General features: G+C 38.4%; 1 protein-coding gene across 5 annotated transcripts in view; it reads right to left on the bottom strand.

The window, feature by feature from the left end:
• LOC140372057 (RNA-binding protein with multiple splicing-like) overlaps positions 1-23,523 on the bottom strand; it is a 55,393-nt gene that overhangs the window by 25,447 nt on the left and 6,423 nt on the right. For all 5 annotated transcript variants that reach the window (XM_072459325.1, XM_072459324.1, XM_072459326.1 and 2 more), the window contains exons 2-4: positions 6,361-6,438; positions 3,717-3,755; positions 105-167 (exon numbers count right to left, since the gene is read on the bottom strand). In XM_072459325.1, coding sequence (XP_072315426.1) covers positions 105-167; positions 3,717-3,755; positions 6,361-6,438 — 180 coding nt within the window. The remainder of the gene's footprint in view (positions 1-104; positions 168-3,716; positions 3,756-6,360; positions 6,439-23,523) is intronic.

Here is a 23,523-nt window from a genome sequence, read left to right as displayed (position 1 = left end):
TACTTGGAAATGCTTTCTCCTACAACACGCGTGCAAAAGCAAAAGTCGTCTCCGGATATGCGCCGTTGCTGAGCTTGTAGATGTGGAGGGGGCATGACACTTACGTTCAAGGCATTCTTAGCAGCCTCCGCCTCTGATCGGCTGTCAAAGCTGACAAACCCCACCGGCTGGGGAGACGGGCAGACAGAACAAAAAGACAAGAAAACGTGGTTAACAGCACAATACTGAGTCGGCATTTCTGTCGGTGAGTGTCAGGCGCGTGCACTTGGGCTTTATTATTTTACTCTTCCCGTCCATCGACTCCTGTTTACGCTGGGAGAAGAGAGAGAGGAGGCGAGGAGGCGAGGAGGAGTGGAGGTGGGGGGGCGGGAAACGCTCACCGGACACTCACATTTTACAAGCAGAGTTCATCGTTCAGCTCCAAATATGGGCAATGAGCGGGACGGAAGACGCACAAGAGGAATAAAAGAGACAGGCGGAGGCGGAAAAAGCTCAAAAAGGAAAAGAAATGAAGAGGGCGGACGGTGGTTCTAAGGGTTTTCTAATACGTGCCTGTCAGTCAGTAATCTGGGCATATTGATTTAGTGTATTGCGTTTCAAAACAAGTCCATTAGAGAGGCTGCGATGAATCAGGCGTGTCAGAAATGGAAACTGAGAAAGGTTGTCCACCGAATCTGAACTCAAGTCAACGTGAAACATATTGTTAGAGTAAACGTCGAAATCAATCCAAACAAACACGAGTTCATCCATCGTCTTTGCGCTAACACTTTCAAATTATGGGCCTACTTAAATGGCTGAATATTGACTGGGGCATATTTCTCGAATGTTTTGGTTTCAAAGGCACTTCTAAAGCCGTTGTACTTGAGCCCCTGAGAGTCCTGCACAAGAACTCGAATGTGCACGGACTTTTGAATGTGCACAAATGGCAAATACATTTCTTGAATCCTGAATTTGGTTACTTTCATCATCTTATTGTTCAGTAGATAATAGCAGCGACCATATTTTTTAAAGTCCAATATTTATCATCATGTGTATATTTTCTTTGCAATGGTGTTTTGTGGTTGTTTTCTTGATGAAGTACAAGGAGATCTGAGCTTTAGAGTCAAATTAACAACTTCTGTGAAAATTGCAGACACTAACGAATAGAGTTTATAATTTTGGTGGGATTTTGCGGCTTTAGAATTCTTGAGTAATAATTGTTTAAGGTTACGTTCCGACTTGTTTTGGTTTAGTCCTGGTTTGAACCCAGTTTTGTCCTGATGTTGACAGAAAAACAGCCTTTTTTCTGTTCTAGTTTTAGTTTAGTCCTGGTCTAGCTCATGCATGGTTTAGTTACCAGTGTTTTGCTGTTTTATGTCTGTTTTTGTTCATAAAAAAACAAAAATAAAAGGAATACATTGCAATAGAAATGCTTGTGATAATATTGAAACTACAACTACACAAAATCCCTTGAGGAGGATAATCCAGAAAACCCTTCTTTAAATGTAGGATATCATAAAAAAAGTTTTGAGTTGAAACAAACAAATACCAGAATGTAACACTTACGCAGTTAGTTTGTAGCTGTAATGAGTCATAGAAGTGAATTATTCAACTACAGCTCCAAACGTATTGTACAACAAAATAAGTACAAAAAGATCAACACTACTGCAAAGAATATGTACACATGATAAATACTGAGTCGCAAAAATATTATTCTAATAAGCGTCATTCATTGAACGATAAGTCGATCTATTCATTATCGTGACAGGCTGAGCTTTTAGTCTCTTTGATGTGAAGTGTGGAGAATAAAACAAAAAACAAAAAACTATAACTCTTTCTACTTCTAGTAAAACTTCTTTTGTCTTCTGACTTTCGTTGAACATAAAAAGACGCAGTATTATGCTGCAGAGCGAGAGAAGAAACTGAAATCGCTAAACATGTTGCTCCCAAGGGGTCGCGCTGCTGCCTGTGATCTGGAAAAGCCTCGGCGGGTTATGGGAATTTTGTACAACGGGAGAAAAAGAAGAGGGGGGGGAGAAGAAGAGGAGGAGGGGTAAAAACAACGAAGGGGCATGTGAAGACGTCAGGAGTGTAACAGAGTATAAATAGAAAGGCTGCGGCTCTTGCTATATAAGGAAATAACTGTGCGATGTTTGACTGAAAAAGAAGAAAGATCAATGGGTTTTAGTGAGAATTATCACTGCTGTTCACTGGAGAGGGGAAAAAAACAAAGTTGTGAGGCCCGGAGTGTGTTTTGTAAGGCCGTCTCGGATCAGGTGACATCTGTCGAGTGAAAAAATGACAATTATAAAGCAGAGGAGCAGGGTGAAGAGTTTCAAAACAGACCAAAGTCCTTAGTGTTCATTAACGTGTAATAGCAAACTTGCATAGTCCACATTTTCGACATCCTTCTCTCAATAACCAGAGTCAAAGATGCAAAGTAAGGCAACAAAGCAGCTGAACTTTGCGGTTATGGATTTTTCCATAGGCATATAAATGGATGAGATAAATCTGTGCTGTCGTTAAGTCAATTCAAGTAGTTAACACTGTTTACAATAGCCTTTTTCGACAATCTATAAAAATGAAAAAAAAAAAAAACGTATGACAAATTAGACTTTTTAGTTTGCGGACTGAACTAAACTATTTTGCTCTTTTGTTTTATATTTTCAATTTAATTTGGAAGCAAATAGCTAATTGGCAGTGAAAACAAAAGAAAATATAGGAAAACACAAATTTCAATAGGATTTTAAAGGTGCAATATATAACATCTCGGTTTACAAGCTGTTTTCTTTACCTGGAATGTTCCGTAGTATTGCAATATCAATTTCTTCAACATAAGCAAGGTACTTTTGACTTTTAATTATAGTCATTCGACCAAAAAACTAGTCACATCCCTCCCTCCTCTCTATTAAAACGACTCCAAGCTGATTAGAAGTGACAACCAACCTCGATTAAAGGTGGATTAGTGGAATATTCCAGGGAAAGCAATAACATCTCCATGGAGACGAGCAGATGGCGGACCCTCCACCAGAAACATTTACATGGTGCACCTTCAACATTTCTAATTCAGAGCTAAACTTCATTAAATGTGTGAGAAAGCCTCTTTGTCGCGCTAACAGCGGCGATAGCGCACGCTTAGCCCGGATTTGTTTTCATTTTCACACACAATTTGCATCAGAGGGGTTACGTTTTTTTTGCAAGATGAACATAATTGGTCTCAAGGTGTAACTAAAGAAAACTCTCGCTACTTGCAACAGGATTTTACTTATTGCAAAGAAAAGATTAGGGCTTTGTTCTTGGTATTACACTCCCCGCACTGCATCTAAACCACGTTAAACCCTGTAAACGAGCGCGTCTCTATCGAACATAGATACAACTTATGTAGTAACTGTGATACTTCTGGACATCTGTGAATCAAAGTCATGTTTTCCCCTCGAAGCGTGAATGTGTCTCTGAAATAAAGAGTTTCTCTTTCGCTGCGCACGTCCCCCCAACGGAGCGGACGACTTGGGCGAGTTTCCCAGCGCCGAAGGCAAGTCGATGCAGCGTCTGCCCGGCCCCCCTCCCTCCCCCTGTTCTGTAAACTTTTCTTTGTGTTCAGGTAACTTCCTGTTGAACGGCGCTAATCCCTCACAGTCCCCGATGTCAAAGCTGACAGATGTAAAGTTGTAGTAGGAGCAGCAGAAGTACAGGTGATTACAGAGTGTATGTGAATATACTGTACGAGTCAGAAGTACCTGTTTAGAGGTGAGCTTTATCAAGGAACCTTCATAGCCCTGCAACAAAGAGACACATTGGAACATTTAGAGCTATTCATCCTCACAATCCATCTTCCAAATATATATATATATATATATATATATATATATATATATATATATATATATATACATGTTTATATTGAAATCTTGTTTACAGGTTTAATTTTGGGTTAGAACAAGTTTAGACCTGGTTTGGTCTTGGTTTAGTCCTTGTTTGATTCTGGATTAGTCCTGGTTCAGACCTGGTTGGTACTAGTCTAGTCCTAGTCTAGTCCTAGTCCAGTCCTAGTCTAGTCCTAGTCTAGTCCTAGTCCTAGTCCAGTCCGTGTCTAGTCCGAGTCTAGTCCTAGTCTAGTCCTAGTCTAGTCCTAGTCCTAGTCCAGTCCGTGTCTAGTCCGAGTCTAGTCCGAGTCCAGTCCTAGTCTAGTCCTAGTCTAGGCCTAGTCCAGTCCTAGTCTAGTCCTAGTCTAGTCTAGTCTAAATTAATCAAACTCAATTTATTGAAACGGCTTTGGGGATATTTTGCAGTTACAATAGTGGTGTGTTGTGCACCTCCGGCCCTCATTAGATTAAGATTAAGCAGTGATTTAGACTGCAAACATCAGATTTATTTGCATACTAAGGTTGTCATGATACAAAGGGAAAAACTCGCTAACACAAAACAAAATAATAAAAAAATATCGGTTCCTTTAACATCTCCATATTATTTAAATCATACCTAGAACAAAGAATAATGTTTTTTACGGGTTTAGTTTACCATTTACCATGTGGTCATACTATTTCCGAAAACGATCAAGACAATTTACAGTATCAATCAATTTCTGCTCAACTCAGTATCTGGTTTCAAGACTGTTTTTTGCATCAATTAGAATCTGGGTTTAGATTTTTATTTATTTATTTGTTTGTTTGTTTGTTTTACCTATCTTATTGTCACTATTATTATTCAGAGCTATACTTTGCATTCTTTTACCTTCTGTCTCTAAAGAACAGCCCATGAATTAGAGATAAACCAGAGCTAAACCAGGATTAAACCAGGACTAAACCAGGACTAAACCAGGACTAAACCAGAACTAAACCAGGACTAGAACAGGACCAAACAAAGTCTACATAAAAATATCAAAGTGTGAACGTAGTCATTAGCCTATAAACTCAACTGGACTGAAACCTGAAAGAAGATCATCCATTAAAACATTGTACAAGTCTATCATTTGCATTACTACTGTATTGTTACTATATTTGAGTTTTAGACAATATTATGTGAGACCACATCACGTGTTTTGGGACCGTCCTGTTGCTCAGAAATATTGGACTGACATTAACAATGCACTGCAGACTGTTTTTGACATCGCCGTCCCACTCACTACTTCGGCCTCAAAACTCCTGCCATGGACACAATAAATGGATACCTTTGGAGCATACTTTTGGCGGCAGGGAAAAAGGCCATCACAAACATCACCAAATGGAAAATATGACATTCGGATTTAATTTAATTACATTTGAAAGACTTTGGACCAAGTGGGACCAATATTCCAATTCAAATACACCATTATTCTGTTTCTTTGGACGTTTAGTTGGTGTGTATTTGTATTTTTTTCTCTCTGGTCGTGTTCTGTTCTGCATTTTGAGTTAATTCTTATTTTATTATGATAAATTTGTGGCTGAGTAATTCAAGCATTCACCTCTGAACCAAAAGAAAGCCGTGTTCTCCATACAGGTGATAGCTAAATGTACATTCAGTGTTTAATTCTATAGGAACAAACACCCACTTTCTCCATTTGTGACCAGGACTACCATTCACAAAAATCATATAGGTTGCAAAAAACATGTACACGTTCAGTATTTTGGTGCAAGGATTTGAAAGGAATTTAAACTTCACTTGAACTTTCACTTTCTCTTTGACTCTGGACTTGCTTTGGCCTTGAAACTCCCAAAACCTTAACGTTTATCAGATGCCGACTGAACGCATTCTCGCAGTTTTAACACGGTTTTAAATCAACCGCGTTTCATAGTATCATTGTATCATCAGAATAAAACTACTCTGGCATTCTTGGCCTAAGTCAGGTACTCCAACTCCTAAATGAAGACCATATGAGGCGCATTATTATGTCTTTGCCCGTGATCTGAGATTTACGGCTTTCGACGCTCGTGCTACAAACCATTTTACTACCACCACGGCATTATCTAAGTGAATGACTGGATGCATAGCAATTGTTCCATTATTCATTTTAACCGTGCCGCTTCTGTTTCCATTAAAGAGCATTACGGCGGGGCACGGCTCCAAAAAAGCTTCCCCCATGCGTGTTAACGTGCCACTACTGTTGTGATTGAGTGAATTTTATTGAAGTGAAACAAATAGCGTTGTTCTCTGCCCCGGGTCGAGGGAAAGGGAGCCGCTTTTTGGGGTTGTTTCTTCCACCCTTGACGCTTAGACGGATCAAGACGTGATTGAACTTTGCCTTCGAGCAACACAGTCACTCGAAACCGCCGCAGAGTTTTCCTTTTTTCTTTTTCCATTGCCGTTCATTTCATCACCATTAATGGAGGTCCAAATTGACTGGTGGAAAGACGGCGCGGGCCTAAGAATAGCCGGCCCGCATCCGTTTAAAACATACAAACGTACCTTAAATGGTCTGAAGAGGAGATAGAGCTCCCGCGGTTTGATATCCAGAGGCAGCCCGCTGACGAATAGCGTTCGGACCTGAGAAAGACAAAGGAGAGGGAACGATCATGTATTTTTCATTAAGCCCCACTAGTTATAAATAGCTACCTTGATACATGACAGAAACAAATGAGTTGAGAAGGGTAAAGCAGCCGTTTTCAAGGCTAAAGCTTCAGAGAAAACGGCAGACTTATGGCATGTCTTTGGGCAAGGCAAAACAACCGTATTTCAAACCCTAAGTGCGTTGTATTCGTTGCAGTAATCTATAACTGGGCGAGTTTTGCGGCCGTCCTCCCTCGCAAACGCTACCCTCCATTTTACACGTTGAACTTTTCAACTCGCAACCGGAGACGTTGTTGACTCTGCGGGGGATTACAACGTACACGTTAAGAAATTAGAATATAAGTGCAGTCGTCTGGGGGTTGGAGCTCGCACACGGGGAATGACAAACGACCGATGCCAGATGTAAATACCGGGAAGGGACGGGTGGTTTGAAGTGCGGCAGGTGCACTGCAGATGAAGTCTGTCAAAAGAATGAAGGTTATCTCGAACTAACATTTGCACGTCGGTAAAGCGCGCATTCCCTGGTGTGCACGTAAAAAGTAGCACTGAAGAGATACAATGCAGCTGTAATCTGGACGAAACTGGCTAAAAACGCTGATGAAATAGAGTAAAGTGTGGCTCAGGAGCACATTTTCCATTACACGCTACTACGCTGTCAACAAGCATTTGTAATGAGGTGAAAGATGATGTATTTAGTGTCAGTTTGTGGGAAATAAAAAGCCACTTCTTGTTGTAGACGTGGCTGTCTGGAGAAGAAAAACAGAATCAGTGCCAATAGAAATCTTGTATAAACTGAGTGGTGCATGTTTCAAAAATTGTTTTACGCAAACGTATTACTAACACTACAAATATTTGATAAGAGAAAACTCGCAATGTTGTGGTTTTATGTCAAGGTCAATGAATGTAGGTGTGATTACAGTGTGTGGATGGAAAACAACACACATATATATAATACAATACACATATGTATTTGTAAGATGTTTAGAATGGGAACAAAAGTGACAGGTGAAATACATCAGGTCCAAATAAAACTCTTTGTCCAGCCAAAGAATGTCAAACTGTCGAGTTCAAGAGTCATGATTCTTGCGGTAACTAGTCTGGTAGTAACACTCTTCTTTTTGGCAAAAACTGTGAGCAAAACAACTCGGTCAATTACTTATTAGTCAATCGTTTTAGTAAATTTTAAAGGATTTAAGTTCACAACAGCAGAAGGATGACTGCTTTGAGTAAGTAAGCTTAAGATTTAAGTGTGATTTGGGGGTTTTATCGTCCATTTAACAGATGAACACAGTGTTTACTAGTTTACTGCTATCTTGTAGTCTCTTGTCAGTACACTTTGTCTTAAGATACATGGTCAAATCGTAGAAATACTGAATACGTTTGAGATATTTCAATTTATCGATGCACAGAGCATGTCTGTAGTCGACCGAGAAATAATTTGGTCGAACAGCCCTAGCTTTTATTTTGTCATCTTCTATAATTTTACTGCATACTAAGAAGAAGGTAAGAAGACCTATATGAAAATCTGTTGTGATTGATGAATATTCAGGCTTAAAATAAGTTGGAGTTTACACTGTATCATAGAAAACAAGTTGTAAAATTATGGTTTAAGAAGATGGACGGAAGAGCAACAATATTATTTTTGGAAAGCTCCAGACTGCTTCAAATATGTATAATTTCATATGAATATTGAAAAATGTTGCCAGATTAACTTCAATATAGTTGCTAACATGTCCGCATTGAGCATTACATCTGTATCTTGTCACATAATGCGTGTACTTGGACATGTTTCCCAAATATAAATCGACTTTTAAGGGTGTATTATGGTTACTTCTCAGCATTGGTTGGTACAGTATGGCACATGCAGACAGCCCAAACGCATTAAGCCATCTCTCCATAACTCCACCCTGCACTCCTCCACTTTGAGAACCTGATAACTGCACTTGAATGTGAAATCTAATCATTTATTCAATAATCCTATTCTATTTCAGGCAAATTTTCAGGGCTAAACCCACAGCTATGCACTTACAGTCGCTCACGGCTTCATTAGACTGAGTATTCACAACTCGGGGGGGACAAAGGAACTGCTGAACTAACTACACTTCATTCCCACATGTAACCTGATACAGGACACAAAGCGAAACACAAACAAAGAGGATTAACTTAGTGACTGGAGGTGTGCTGTAATCACTGCTAAAGCTCAGGCCAAAAATGTTCAAATCACCACTGTACTTTGGCATACAGTAAGAGCGATATTGACAAAAGTGAGTACTATTTCCCAATGAGGTGGACCAATAACATTACTGAGACAATTTCAAAAACATTTCTGATGAATTCATTAAAATGGTTTTAGTTGAGGTTCAAATATTACACAAAACACAGATGAACAGTACAATTAAAGGCGCGGAAACAGAATTTTACTGTAATAAAACCGCAAAAAAAACGATTTAAATCATTTGTAGCAGTCTAAATTTATTCCTCACTTTACTAACGCATTCCTGGCATCCTAATTATTCACGGTGATGTGTTTGTAAGTACTTTTTGCAACTATTAGAAGCCAGAGCAGAGTTACTTCCTTGCGGCCAATAGAGATGCTTTATCGTGAGATGCAGACAGCACACAGTGACCTCATTTTGACCTTAAAGAGCTGATTTTTTACAACACATCTGTACTTTATTGCATGAAAAAAATCCGGCACAGTCCCTTTAACCATAAAAGTGAAGAATTAAAGCTTCATACACATTTGAAGTTAGTTTTTAATTTTGTTTTCATCACGTACTATATACACTATACTTGAGGCTCTAATTCTGCACATCTCCTATAGAATCACGCCATCTTTGGATATATGCTGCTAAATACCTCTGCTTTGGCACATTCAGTCTTATCTAATCTTATCAGTGGTGTCCTGCAGGGCCGTCACTGGGTCTTGTCTCTGCCAAATCTGTTTAAATAGGGGCTCAGAGGGGAGTCCTTATAAGGAGTAAGTGAGAACAAAGAGCGAAGCCGGGCGTGTCAGTCACAGCTGAGTCGCTCGCTTTAATCTCTCAAAAACTGAAGATGAATTGGTTAGTGCGAATAGGGGTCAGTGATATTGACAAAAAATGTATAAGTATAGTAAAAAAAATGTATGTGTTGAGATTTAATCATCAGACAAGTGTGAAATGTTTGTAAAATTAATCACAAAATTGCAGAAAAATAATCATATACCTTTATTTGAAAGTTTACGTTGTTACTTTTCTTCTTGTATTTTTAATCAGCTTTTTGTAACATTCTTTTTAAACTATGTATTCTGATTAACTTCAAAACAACGTATGCAATATTATTAAAATTTCAATACATATCGCACACTTTATTTCAGAATCAGAATGAGAAAAAGGTTTATTATTATTTTAAGATTGTCGGTATAAAAACAAGACTCACATACTAGGAACTTTCTTAATAAGGTGCAGCATGAAACAACAAATATAATAGCAAAATTGAAAAAAATAATAAGGCATGATTAAAAAATTGGGTCAGCTAAAAGATAAAGATAAAAGATAAGATAAAAAAAAAAATCTTTTACTAAATACTTTGACTGAATATATACACACAGTTTACAGTTTAGTCAGATAGAGATATATTGCGAAGTTTAAAGTTGCACTATGTAACTTTCCTGACCCATTCCCTTGTAATTTGGCCTGGTCTCCATGACGTTTACTGTCATATTGTGGAACATTCCAAGCCAATAAATAACAACTCCACAGAGGAAAGCAGGAAGTGGACGCAGACAACCACCACGTTCATGAGGATTTGAGCTTAAATTAATAGATGCGCCTTTGGCTTGAGCAGTTTGCATTTTAGGTTGTAATTTAATGTAATTTAAGCAACGCAATGCAGTTTTAGTCGCTGACCACACAGCTTTTAAGGAGTCGTTGGGTTCTTTTTGGTAATGGAAACATAGCTGAACTAACCCGACCTGTACTAAATTAATAGACTTTTGAATGTGTGCTAAAATGGAAAATGCACTTAGGTGTGTGCAGGACTTATCAACCTTAGCAGCGCGGTTCTACTCCTCCTGTTAGGCATTATGAATGTTCTTTCTCAGTGAGCATAACTCTTACTAAAGCTGCACATGACCCCGAATAAATGCCAAAAAGACATCACAGATGAAAACTTAAGATGGTGGATAACGCACTCGCTTGGCGCAACGGACGACAGATTTATACTTTTGCTTTTAACTTTTGTTTAACTTCAGGTGGATAAACGTCTGAATGTTTGAAGTACTAAGCAAGCAAAATGTGATTTTAAATAGCGTAAATTCTGAACAAGACAGCGTTATTAATGGAGTTCAGCAGAGTTAAATGTCAGTCAAGTCTTTATTTTTGCAAATCCAACATGATAAATTGAAGAATGATGGAAGAATGTGGTGTGTGTGAACGTGATGCCTCGCTTTCGTCAGACTACCCCGGGGCAGCTGTGGCTAGAGACTAAGAAGCAATGAGTTAATGAAAAATAAAGTGTAAGGCGCTTTGAGTATCTTTAAAGGTGCTAGTGTTGTCACAATACTAACATAATACACTGACATTTTCAGCTCTAGATCATTATAAAATAGTTCATGAAAGGTCAAAAGTTGTCTTGTTATTGTGATTCTTTAGTATCAATACTTATCGTATCTCATAAATATATATAAACTATAGCTTAATATCTGATTTGTTATACTTTTTAAAACCCTAAAAAGGAGACACTTTATAACAACAACAACACAACTTAATTCATAATGTAGTTTATTAAGGATGAGTCAGGCTTATTAACTTTTATTAACTATTCCAATGTCTATTTTATTAACTGTCTTGGCGATGGAAAATTTTTCCATTAGAGAAGACAAAACTCTCAAAGCAGTGATGGGACAGAGGCAGGATGGAACAGTTGTGCAGGTGATGTGTCAAATCTGGAGGGAAAAAGCCAAAAAAAGGACAGGCTTTGGCTTCTACCAGTCACCCGACCTGACCTTTGACCCCTGTGTTGAGGCTCGAGGCAAAGGGACAGTAGAGGAGGATACAAGTACAGGCAAACGCGCGCTCAACAATGACGGCGAACAATGGGACATTCTTGGCTCGGTCGGGCTTCATTCCAGAGACTTCCTGACGTCAGCTGTTGTGATATACGATCGGGGTCCGCGTCGTGTCCGGTGCACAGCTTTCGGTCGCACATGCTCCGCTCCTGGATGAATCATGGCAAATGTGTCAACTGTTCTTCTCCCCCCCAAAGACATCTGCTCTTGATCACACTATCTAAGGAGCGTATTTATGTTTCCACTCGCCGAGAGGAGGAGAGAGCCGGCCAGGTTAAAAGGAAACGCGTGATTCACAATCGACTTTTAACCGCGTCGTACTTGTGTCGCAGTTGAGAGTGATTCGTGCACGTTTGACTGATCTCTATTCACCTGTGTTCAAGACGACGCCACTGCTCTGAACATACCTGTTGTTACCGGGCCCCCGACAACCACCTATGCTCCTTATTTACTCAGATTTGTGATACACACAGTAGTGGAGAGAGTACTGCAAAATTGTACTAACCATAGCAAGTTACCTGGCTAAATATGTACCGTATTTTCTGGACTATAAGTCGCACCGGAGTATAAGTCGCACCAGCCAAAAAAATGCATAATAGAGAAGAAAAAAACATATATAAGTTGCACTGGAGTATGAAATGCGGTTGCAAGTGTGAAAATAACAAATAATATCACATATAAGTCGCTCCGGAGAATAAGTATAAGTATATAAGTATAAATATAAGTATAAGTCGCACCCCGGCCAAAACTATGAAAAACGGTGCGACTTATAGTCCGGAAAATACGGTACACTCTAAAACTTTACTCAATCAGATGTGCGTGTTTAGAAATCTACACAAAAAAAGTGCAATTACTCAAAATAAATCTACTCTATTACATTAACGTGAGTATTTGTAATGAGTCACTTTCCAAACACGTGTAGTATTCAATAGCGCTGCTACATATACTATGGCTCTGCAGCAATCCATAATTGTCGTGATGTTGTTTACGCTGCCGTATTTTAAAAGAGAAGCTGGAAATCAGAGGGCCTGATTCCTTTTATGGAGTTGTTTGTTATGTAAAATGTGTAAATAACGCTTACAACTACGTCCGGACAAAAGCACAGTGTGTCTTCCTTTAAGTGAGACATTGCGATGCAGTAGAGCGGAGCACGGGTCAGAGCCAGGGGTTGAGCAGATTCAGCACAGATAAGCCTCCTGCTCCCGCTTTATTGGGTTTTAAAGCTATTGTTTTATTGGAGTCACATACCGACATTTCCATAGTGCTGAGTCGCTCCCCGTGAGCCTTTTGAATCATTGACCATTTATGGCCTGCACACGCATCCAATACACGGGACGGGGTTCGATCAGAAGCAGCAGTCGCCACCGAGCAGGAGCCGGAAGGGGAGCTCCAACAGCCGGCGGACAGCAGCGGCTCCCTGGCAACGGCAGCACAGACCAGCCCCGGGGCCAAAAACATCAGACGGTATTAGGGCCACTTCTGTAGTGAGTCCCAGGGGATAACACACCTTAATCTGCCGCTCCAGATCGAAAGAAACGCAGCACTGTGGCCAGTTCTGCTTCACGTGATAGAATCTTTGCGAACAGTCAAAAAAAGTCTGGATATGGGTACAAAAAAAGTCTGGATATGGGTACAAAGAAACAGTAGTTTTGAACCTCTACAAACAGGTTATGAAATGTACCCATGTTAGAGGTGGGCGATATTGACTGAAGTATTGATCTTTTGGGGGAATGTACAGACTGAAAAGTGCTAAAACAATCCTGTAAATGTCCTGGTTGAGGTATTGCACAAAATGGGATTGAACCGTAAAAATTAACTGTAAAAGGGAAGAAATATGACTTTATACCCGTATGCGTGAGAGATTACACTGGATGTCCCGATTTATTTATGAGGTCATTTTGACTTGTTTCAATTATAGACGATCTACTTAATATTCAAATTCTGCTCATCTCCAAAACAAGTGTGATATTATCATGGTTTCTTTATCTTTGATCTCAAGCTAGATTTGTATTAGTTTAGCAGTTCATGTTTTCACATTTACCCAATCGATCCCAAAAGTAGTATTGGTACTAGATATTTGATTCATAGTTTAAGTGCTTCAGTCAGAACTTGTAAAAGACCCATTACATACACAGATGACGTTAAAGACACTATTATTTATAAGAAAGAGTATTTTATCTTCTTCTTCTTCTTTGGTGTTTTATGGCAGCTGGTATCAAAGTGTTACATTACCGCCAAACTTTATTCTTTCTCACGGAAGTCTCAGAATAAGTACTACCGTAATTTCCGCACTATAAGGCGCACCGGACAATAAGGCACATTAAGCAAAATCGCTTCGAGGTCAGTAAGCACAACCAGAATGAATCCATATATAAGGCGCACTGGATTATGAGGCGCACTGGTCGTTTTTTGAGAAAATGAAAGGCTTTTAAGTGCGCCTTATAGTGCGGAGAAGACGGCAAGTGTAAAGTTAGTATCAAGAGTGTCTTGATACTAACTTTAATTAATGATCTTGATCTTTAATTAAATAACTAAAAATTACCGCAAAGACCTGATTATAAATTAATTGATCATTTGGGATTGTATCCAAAAAAAGGGCATAAAGTGATAGTTTGGAAGTTTTGTGGTTTATTTTACGGTCACATGTGTGATACTTGAATCTTAACAAGACAACAAGCTCAATTTAGCACTTTTCTGATACTTTATGATAAGTAATAAGTAATATCGCCCATCCTCTGTGTGCCAAGACTATTCACATTTACTCGCAAATATAAATGTAACCAAATCATAGTTTTCTCCCATTGAGTCACACTGGAGTCATCGCTAACACACATTGTAGTATTCTAGAGTTTGTAAACGGTTTTGTTTGTGGTCGTGTTGACGCCACAGCGATACAAACCAAATCCATGTCACGCGACAAACCAAATCAAATACGCCGTGGCTGGAGTGAAACAGATCTTTTTAGACCAAAAGACAAAATCAGTTGCGCACATAATCCATAATAAGTGACACGTCAGCATAGCGTGGAAGCCGATCTGTGACTGATGCTGACCAGTGACAGAAAGGCTAAACTGTTTACAACTTAACCACCTTCCATAGCATATGTAGCGTTAGAGCTAATCTCTCAGTTCAGTCATAAATACTGATAAACGATAAACTCGGGTTAACAAGACTACCTGTGTGAGATAGAGTCCGGTCATAAATGCTACTTTATGTGGTCACTGTGGTCATCTTGTGTTGACAAAGCCATAAAAGGATCATCTGTACTAGTGTAAGAAAGGAGAGTATAGCTCGATAAATGTCAAACTGGGCAACATTTTTATTTACCGTATTTTCCGCACTATAAGGCGCACGTAAAAGCCTTTCATTTTCTCAAAAAACAACAGTGCGCCTTATATATGGATTAATTCTGGTTGAGCTTACTGACCTCAAAGCGATTTTGTTTGGTACACGTTTTGTTTCGATTGATGCGCCTTATAGTCCAGTGCGGAAAATATGGTAGATTCATTTTGACTAATCATCAACGATCTGCCTGGCTCTGTCGGCAGAGTTCAGGGTGTTGAATTGAAAAGGTTAAAAGTCTGTATTGAAAGCCATTTTTTATCGTTTTTAATCAAATATATCAATATATCTATTACCTATACATTCCATCATTATGAGGAAAAAATTTGATACATTTTGTCCCATATTGCTCGACTATAAACTAAACTTTTATCGATAAACTGAAAAAGTCTTACTATTGCAAAGTAAATGCCTTATAATTAGAGATGGTTTCAAGTGGACGTTATCACTAGAATCACCTTTTTTTTTTAAATAATAGGCCTACTTGTGCAGTACTGTAGGATTGCAACAATTAATTGGAATTAATCAGGACTAGTTTTAATGATCGTTTGTAGTTATCTGGACAATACAGACTCTAAAAACACATGCCAAAAGACAATTTAAAACAAAAAAAGCAGCATTATTAAAATAAAAGAATAAGCTATTTGTGACTTTAATCAATTGTACACTTTATCCGTAAATATTTTCTATTCATACGCCTTTAGTTTGCATTTTTTAATATTGATGTGGTTAAAAAGGTAAGTGTACAAGTAGTTCCAGCTTCCGAAACACCTCATAACAAGGTGACTTTGTTCCTTCTTCAAAATTGCGGGACTTTAACCGAGTGCTGCTTTGGACCGTTTATTCTGGCCAAAAACGAGGGACAGGACCTTGCATGGACGAAGGATGACCGCGCCCGGTTTGTGTTTGGTAATAGACGGAGGTCCTTCAGAGCAGATGTGGCGGGACGCTGGTCCGACCTTGAGACGCTCTGATGAAGGACACAGCGACGGGCAGAAAACCTGCGACGAATGTTTGAATCGCTCAGCGTATGTCAGTGTCTGCGTTTGGCTTCCACGCCTTCTTTTTGTATCTAATAATAACATCTGAAGGCCGAATGCGTTTACTTTTTTTTTTTAGTTCATTTTGTTTACATATTTATTTTGTGATGCTCTTGATATTTGTTTGTTCACTCAAGGTTTGTGAGGTCTTTGTTTTTCTGTTACGCTTTTTGCTGCATAAAAATGAAACGTCTTGGATTTGTGTTTGTACGTCAAAAATATATATGCAACAGAGAATCAAAAGACTGTAATAAAGACTAAAATCTAAAATAATACAATGATGATGGACTGGTGGAACTGAAATCTTTGGAAAAAATGAAAAATGATTAATATGGTATACGTGTAGATAAGATATTCCTTTATTTTCCCCACATGGGGAAATTAAAAAACATTCTTAACTTTCAACCTATTTTAGTTTCCTACTCTGATATTGATGTATTGAATATCTTCTGTGCGTATAATATGTAATAAACATTAATAATTATCATCTACCGTCAAGAAATCTTAATAAAATGTAAATGTAATGTAAAAAGTACTGTTTTTTTTCCCTGTCACGTTTTTTCATTTGTTTTATTCTCATTTCAAACAAATATTAATGGCTTTTGACAGTAATTCCATGAACAGAAACAAGATAGACTTTTAATCACTGTCATTAAACTAGAAAAAATAGGGAAATTTATTTATCCAAAGTCTGAAAACAACAAGCTTTTCCCGTCAGAGATTTGGCTCCACATAAACTTACAAACAAGCATATCATTGACCACTTCTTTCTGACAATTGAAAAGCTGCAGGTTTACCAAGTGTCAAACAACCATAAATTGATCACTTGGCTTGTCACTTATCTCCAAGGCGCAGAGAGTCAAGTTTCGGAGTCAGGATCAGGGGTCGCAGGTCAATCCGGGGTCGTAGCGTGGGTGGGGAGGACGAGTGCGAGGTGAAAAGCCTTTTAGACATCATGTTTTGTTTTCAAATTCCCCAGCTCCACTCCCGCAACAACAAGTGCTTTTCGGCCCGGCCATTACGGTCCAGTAAGTCTGTAAATGTTCCAACAGGTTAACCTTTAAGAGACATTTAAAACTAATGGCCTATAGGAAAGCAAAGCACTTCACTTGTGCGCTTTCCCCCCCTGCTCTTGTGCACCATCCGTTTGCTTCGGGTCTAAAAAAAGAATCAAGATTCCGTTCCATTCAAGTTGCGGGTAGAGTAGTGCTAATTTAAAGTCATATTACTCAAGTAAGATAAGATAAGATATTCCTTTATTGTCCACACAGGGGGAAATTTCATTGTTGCAACGCAGGTAGATACAAAGGAAAAGGACAGATAACTTTTAGGAAGTTTAAAAAACTCTCTTAATAGAAGAACTCTTATAAACAAAAACTCTTATAAACAAAAACTCCTATAGATAAAACTCATTTCCTAATGACAGAGGGGATTTTTTGGATATCTTGACGTTTCAGTGAACTCAATTGGACTGAAAATTTGCCTATTTTTTTTCTAACCCATCATTTTGAGAGGGTTAAGTCTTAACTAAATCAGGCTTGGAATAATCCATCAAAATCTTTTTATGACAATTATTTGTGCGTTTGTGTGTGTGTGTGTGTGTGTGTGCTAAAGGCTGATCTTTATGTCTCTGTGGGAGAAAAAAATAGTATTTAAAAAAAACAGCCTTTTGAAGTTACAAAAAGTCTCATAAATCTATGGCTGCAAGTGGATTAAATGAAACAATAAAACATCTTTAGGGGTGGATTGGACAATGTTGTTGTTTCCTGGTGAAAGGTTTATACTTTGAGAAAGCGTGACCCAAAAAAGTGGTTTCTCGTCTCGATTTCTTAAGTAAAAGTTGTAAAAGTTGTAATATTAACAGTTTTGATGTTATAATTTTTAAAGTTAATGCACACAATATGGCATTTTCACAGGACAGAACAACTAAATGTACAAATCATTGAATATTGTCAACATAATGCTTTTGACGCTTGTACAGTAGAATTATACCTTGAGTAATTTAAACTTTTACTCAAGTGAGATTACCGTTACTGTAAAAAATACTTCTAAAAGTATGATGCAGAAATATAATCAAGTTAAAAGGTTATTGAAGTACATGTAACTGAAACTGAACTCAAAAACCTCTCCAGATATACAGGAGAGAAAAGCGCACATTGTCAGCGCCGTGTCGTTCTACAGTCTTCCCTGTCATGATTACCCAACGTCAAAAAAAAAAAAAAAAGCTTCACAAACTTGGGAAAACTTCTTAGTATCTTGTGCTCTTCCCTTTTGCCTTATCTGCCCGTTTGTGAACAGACTTAACATTCCTCGGCGCTCATTAAGGTGAACTAATCTCGTGCGCGCCGCCTTTGTTGCCGTCTGACCGAGCGGACGCTTTACGGCTGTTTGGTTTCGAGGCCGGGTTGCGCGCTGGGTTAAAAGTTTACGATGCGGAGCGGCAGGAAAACACGAGACACCGAGTAATCCTGGACATCCTCTCTGAAGTCGGGCAGCTGTTTCACTGGCCCGGACACTGGGGATAATCGCTCATTTAGGGCTGCGAGCGGCGGGTAGGAATACGGCACGTTAAAGCGCATCCCACGCGTGAAAATCATCTTCAAAAGAGATTAGAACAAGCCAATTTTGAGGCTAAAAGGACAAAACAAACGTCAATACAACTGTCTACTTTTTCCATCAATATAATAGTATTTCGTCAATGTCAATTGCAATTAGCTATTGGAGCTATTGGAAAAGAAATTATATTATTACGATATTTTAATAGACTTTTGACACATTGATTTAAGTTTTATTGAAATATAGTCAGACTCTATAGCAAAAGTAAAATTGTCAACAGGACAAAAGTTTAAAGCGTCGTCCCAATAGCTTCTTTAATGTCAGACTGTCAAAATAAAAGCTTAACATTGACAAAATTAAGACTAAACCAATGCTAATTAGGAACTTTAGGAAAATAATGAATACAATGGGCCCTTTTCATTAAAAAACATTTCCGTTGTGTGATATATTTGGTAATATTGCCTTATTGATACTTTCGCGACATATTGTGCAGCCTTTTTGAAATCTCTCGTTTCGTTTTTCGGATTTTTCCTCAATTAATCCTGGTTTGAAAGAAAAACGTGACCGCAGCGGTAATTCAATGAGGAGTGGACTGACAAACCCTTTTAAAAACATCGACGCCGACACTTGTTTACCGTCTGCCTGTCCGTCTTGATTTATTGCAGTGACAACTAATTACTCATAAATAATTTGACCGTGACATTTCATCAATAGCGCAGGATGATTGGCGGGTGCCGTCTACAGTTGTTGAACAGAATTAGCTGTAATGACTCCATTTAGAACGTTTTATTTTCCAACTGTACATTTATAACAGTGCAATATAACTGGGGCTCTGCAAATGGCAAATAATAAGAACGATTTGTCACACTATTCTTTCGTCGAATCAAATTTGTTCAAATGTTTTCATTTCCTGAACATAAATTACGCAATTTTGTTTTGAAATGTCTTCCTCTAAAGACTAAACTCAGCTCCGAAACACAAGCGCTTTTTCTTTCGATTGAAGGGAATCAAGTTGATTACGATGATTAGAAATGACCACATTTGATCGATTACGGTCTGAAAAAAGCTTGAATAATTTACATTCTTACATTTTGGGCAAATGTAACGTGGAGCTTTCCGTCGATGTTGTTTTGACATCAAACATTGGACAAAATTGGCGTAGCAGGAGTAACAACCCTTTTATATACATTAAAAACAATTGATTATGCGCAATGTCTTTTCCCAGCCCATTATTCTGTTCACATTAAAGGAGTCGGGAGTTCTGTTTTGCTTCAGCCAATCACCTGAGTAGGCCATATTTCAGCCCAGGGTGGACAGTGTCCCCTTCACAAACTGTCCCACGTTCTTGGAGCTAATCTTTAGTGTTTCAACCTTGGATGGATGAGCGTAACAAAGTGAACGGACTGGATTCTGGCCCTTAAAGCGTTCTGCCTGGCTCGCTTCAGACTTCTCCGGGCCTCTTCCCATGACCATAAACGGGCCCCGTGTGCGCGGGGAGATCTCGGGGTCATGCTTTCCACTTATGCGGCGATAACGGGGGGATGGAGGAGGAGCAGTCGCACCGCCGGGATCCAAGACGAAGAAGGCGGGGCGCACGGAGGGCGGCAAAATGTACAGAAACGGCTCGAGGAATGAATTAAGGAAATGGTGAGAGGGCAAGATAACAAGGGCGGGGCTGGAGAAAGGAAGGAGGGAAGGAACCAAAGAGGAAGAGAGATAAAGGAGAGCCAAGGATGGATGGAGGTAGGTTAAAGAAAGATAAACTGCAATTAGGGCTGGACAAAATGAGAAAAATACATTATTTCCCCATTTCTTTTTATGAATGTTTTGATTTATCATGATTTTTTTTACTTTTTTGTGACTTATTAAAACAAATAAAAAGGGCTTTTACCATTTATTTCCTGAACATTAACAAGACTTTCAATTAGTGCCATTTGAAAAAATCTATACTAATCGTATGGAAACAAGACGTGCATTTAAACAAGTATTTAAAAGAATGAAATACAGAAAGGTATAAGTTGCACCTTTTTTCATAATTTTGGCCGGGGTGCGACTTATATTCATACTTATACACTTATACTCTGGAGCCACTTATATTTGATATTATTTGTTATTTTCACACTTGCTACCACATTTAATACTCCAGTGCAACTTATATATGTTTTTTTCTTCTCTATTATGCATTTTTTGGCTGGTGCGACTTGTACTCCTGTGCGACTTATAGTCCAGAAAATACGGTAGTTTTGGAACGATCTTGCGCTAAACCAGAATTAGTAAAAGGCCATGTAACAAACAGGCTATTTGTAACACCCTTAATCACCTTAATTTGACCGCTTTAAAGTACATACAGCACTTTTAAACATTTAAACAAAAGTACTTTGAACATACTTGGTTGTTAAATTGGAAGCTGCTGGTTTCGCTGGATTGAAGAAGAGCACACTGTCAAATTCCCAGATTATAACAAAAGGTGTTATTTATGGTGCAATATCTGTTAAAGAATGTTTTCAAGTGTGTAAGTGCATTTGAAGTGTTTTCGTGTTTAAACTGTTGAATGTTACTCACTTCCTGTTCTTGTGTCCAGGCGGTAATGAGTTCCCCCGTGACACAAGCACCACTCTTAAGGTTCTGGGCTGGGAATGGTGTTTAAATGGTTTGGTGTTTGGTTTTCAGAGTTTTTATGCATATAGTTGTTGTTTTTTTTTTTCAATAGCTTGTGGGCTTTGGTTTGTGTCTGGAGGAGAATTGTATAAACGCTAAGGATAAATGTTAGGCCGCCGTAGTTTTACCCAGTTAGACAAACCAGATAAAAGGTGTTTAATTTAATCAGTCTGTGTTCTGCAGCTGGAGAAGAAGCTGCTTCCAGACTTTTTTGTAAACCACATTCGTCAAAACACTGTCTCTCCTACTTCTAATGACGTTCTATACATGAAAGTTTTAATGTTTTATTTGTAGGTACTGAGCGTTGTCCATAGAACCAAAATCCAGTTGAAACTTAAATCATGGCAACACAATCGTCAAATTTAGTCTGAACTCCGCTCCAAATAATGAGAAATGACCGGCTCTCGACTTTAAAAACATTTGATTGATAGCACAGCGCTTACTGATTGCATTATTCCACAACTTTCAGCCCGTGGATCCATAAACATGATTCTTTTTTAGTGGTAGAAGCATCTGACAAGCAAATTTCAAACTGCTATAAATACATAACCTCTCCGTGCGCGACGTTTCATAGTTTATATTTAGCAGCAGTTCTATATTTTCAATACCTGATGTGATTTGTCTGTGTCGCTTTCTGTCCCTTTCGACTTCCTTCTTCTCCTTTGCCAGCAGTTCCTGACGGTAAGCCTTGTTGTTGTCATTTCAAAAAGCCCTCGTTGAGCAGCTGACAAAAGATAAGATGACAATTCCCTGGGTGCTTTTATAAATAAACTACAAACAGAAGCTATTATTGTTATTCGGCGAGTTAAATTGGGCAGATTTTTTTTTTTTCTTTCAATGGTTATGATGCCAACGAGGTCAGGTCGAGTTCAAGTGTCTCTGTGAACTTGTTGGTTGGGAAGTTCACTCGAGATCTTTTCTCCAGTGGACAGTAACAGGTCGTTTTCCTTATTATCTAAAAGAATATGTCGTTTAAAATGTAATCTAAAGACAACTGTATAAACTTTAGCCAAACAATGACAGGGGATGTGGTTAAGAAATGATTTATAACAGGAAACTATACACTTTAAAGGTGCACTGTGTAACTTTTATGGTGGGCTTTTGTCTCCTGCTGATGTTATTGCTTTGCCTGAACGTTCCACTGTCTGACATTAAACTTTTATCGTACATTTATTCAATTATAGGTGTTTTTACGGCACAAATATGTTAAAAAACTATGTAAAAATTGGCCTGAAAAGTGTCACTTGTTTATCTCCATATAGAAAGTTAAAACCATACTTTGGTACATTCTTTAAGGACTTTTACTGTCACACAGGTTGTTTTTTTTCAAGGCTGTAGTCAACTAAACTGGCACTGGCAAAAGCTCTCAAAATAAATACAATTTTGCGCAAAAAATACAGAAAAGTTCTCATAAGCTGCATATGACAAAAAAGGCAGATTAAACTGTCCACAAAACTCCTGCTTACTCGCTCTCATTCTTTTTCCTTTCTGTTGTACATAAAAATCCATATATTCCTGATTAAGTAATTATAATTTGGGCGACTATGACACCATTATGGATGTCACAATATATAATTTACAATTATTGTGAAAAGAAACATCATGATGTGCGTTTACGAAAACCGACGCAGAACAAAACAAAACTTAAACTCTTTTCTTTCATTCTAACACATAACTTTATTAGAATGAAATAACCACTTTATGAAATCAAAATAACTTTCTGAATGCAAAAGTATGCAAGTTATTGTCCTATTTGTGATTTTTTATTTAAATTCATTGCCAATGTATGGTTTTAGGATTTTAGGACTACCTTTTTTAAAAGATTTGTGGCAGTACAGCTCTTTGGAAACTATAAAATCATAAAATGTGCAATGTATTAATAAAGTGGATTTATATTTGGATTTGGAAATGAAACAGCCATATTAAAAGCACTTTACATGAACTTTTTGGGAGTTCGCTGGATTGAAATGATTTAACTTAGCTTCAAAATAGTGACGATTATTAGTTTTAGTCCGTACGATTACATTTTGACCTAAATCATTACAATTATCGATTAACCAAATAACCTTGACATCCCTAGACACCATCGACAGTTTAATCGACTAAAAGACTTAAAGACTGCAGCCCTAATGCAATAATATCTCCATGGAGACAAGAATGTGGTGGACCTTACAGAAAAATAGCATAAGTACTGTACTGTTCGCGGGATCGGAGCTGGACCAAATTTCTCTAGATTAGATAACATAACCTTTATCTGTCCCGGAAAGGGGAAATTTCAGTTTTTTAACAATAGCCAAGTCAATATTGCCAGGAGTCGCCCGCTCGCCTCTCGCTGGTCGCCTGACCCCGCACAGCTCTCCTACAATAACATCTCGTGTCACTGCGAGTTAATCTATCTGCTTGCCCTTTTCATAG

This window comes from Eucyclogobius newberryi, unplaced genomic scaffold, assembly GCF_026437365.1.
Source record: "Eucyclogobius newberryi isolate DKJ021-1_F unplaced genomic scaffold, fEucNew1.0.hap1 SCAF_22, whole genome shotgun sequence".
In the NCBI taxonomy this organism is placed as follows: Eukaryota; Metazoa; Chordata; class Actinopteri; order Gobiiformes; family Gobiidae; genus Eucyclogobius; species Eucyclogobius newberryi.
The sequence above is the reverse complement of the archived record's forward strand: the minus strand, read 5'-3'. Positions and strand labels throughout refer to the sequence as shown.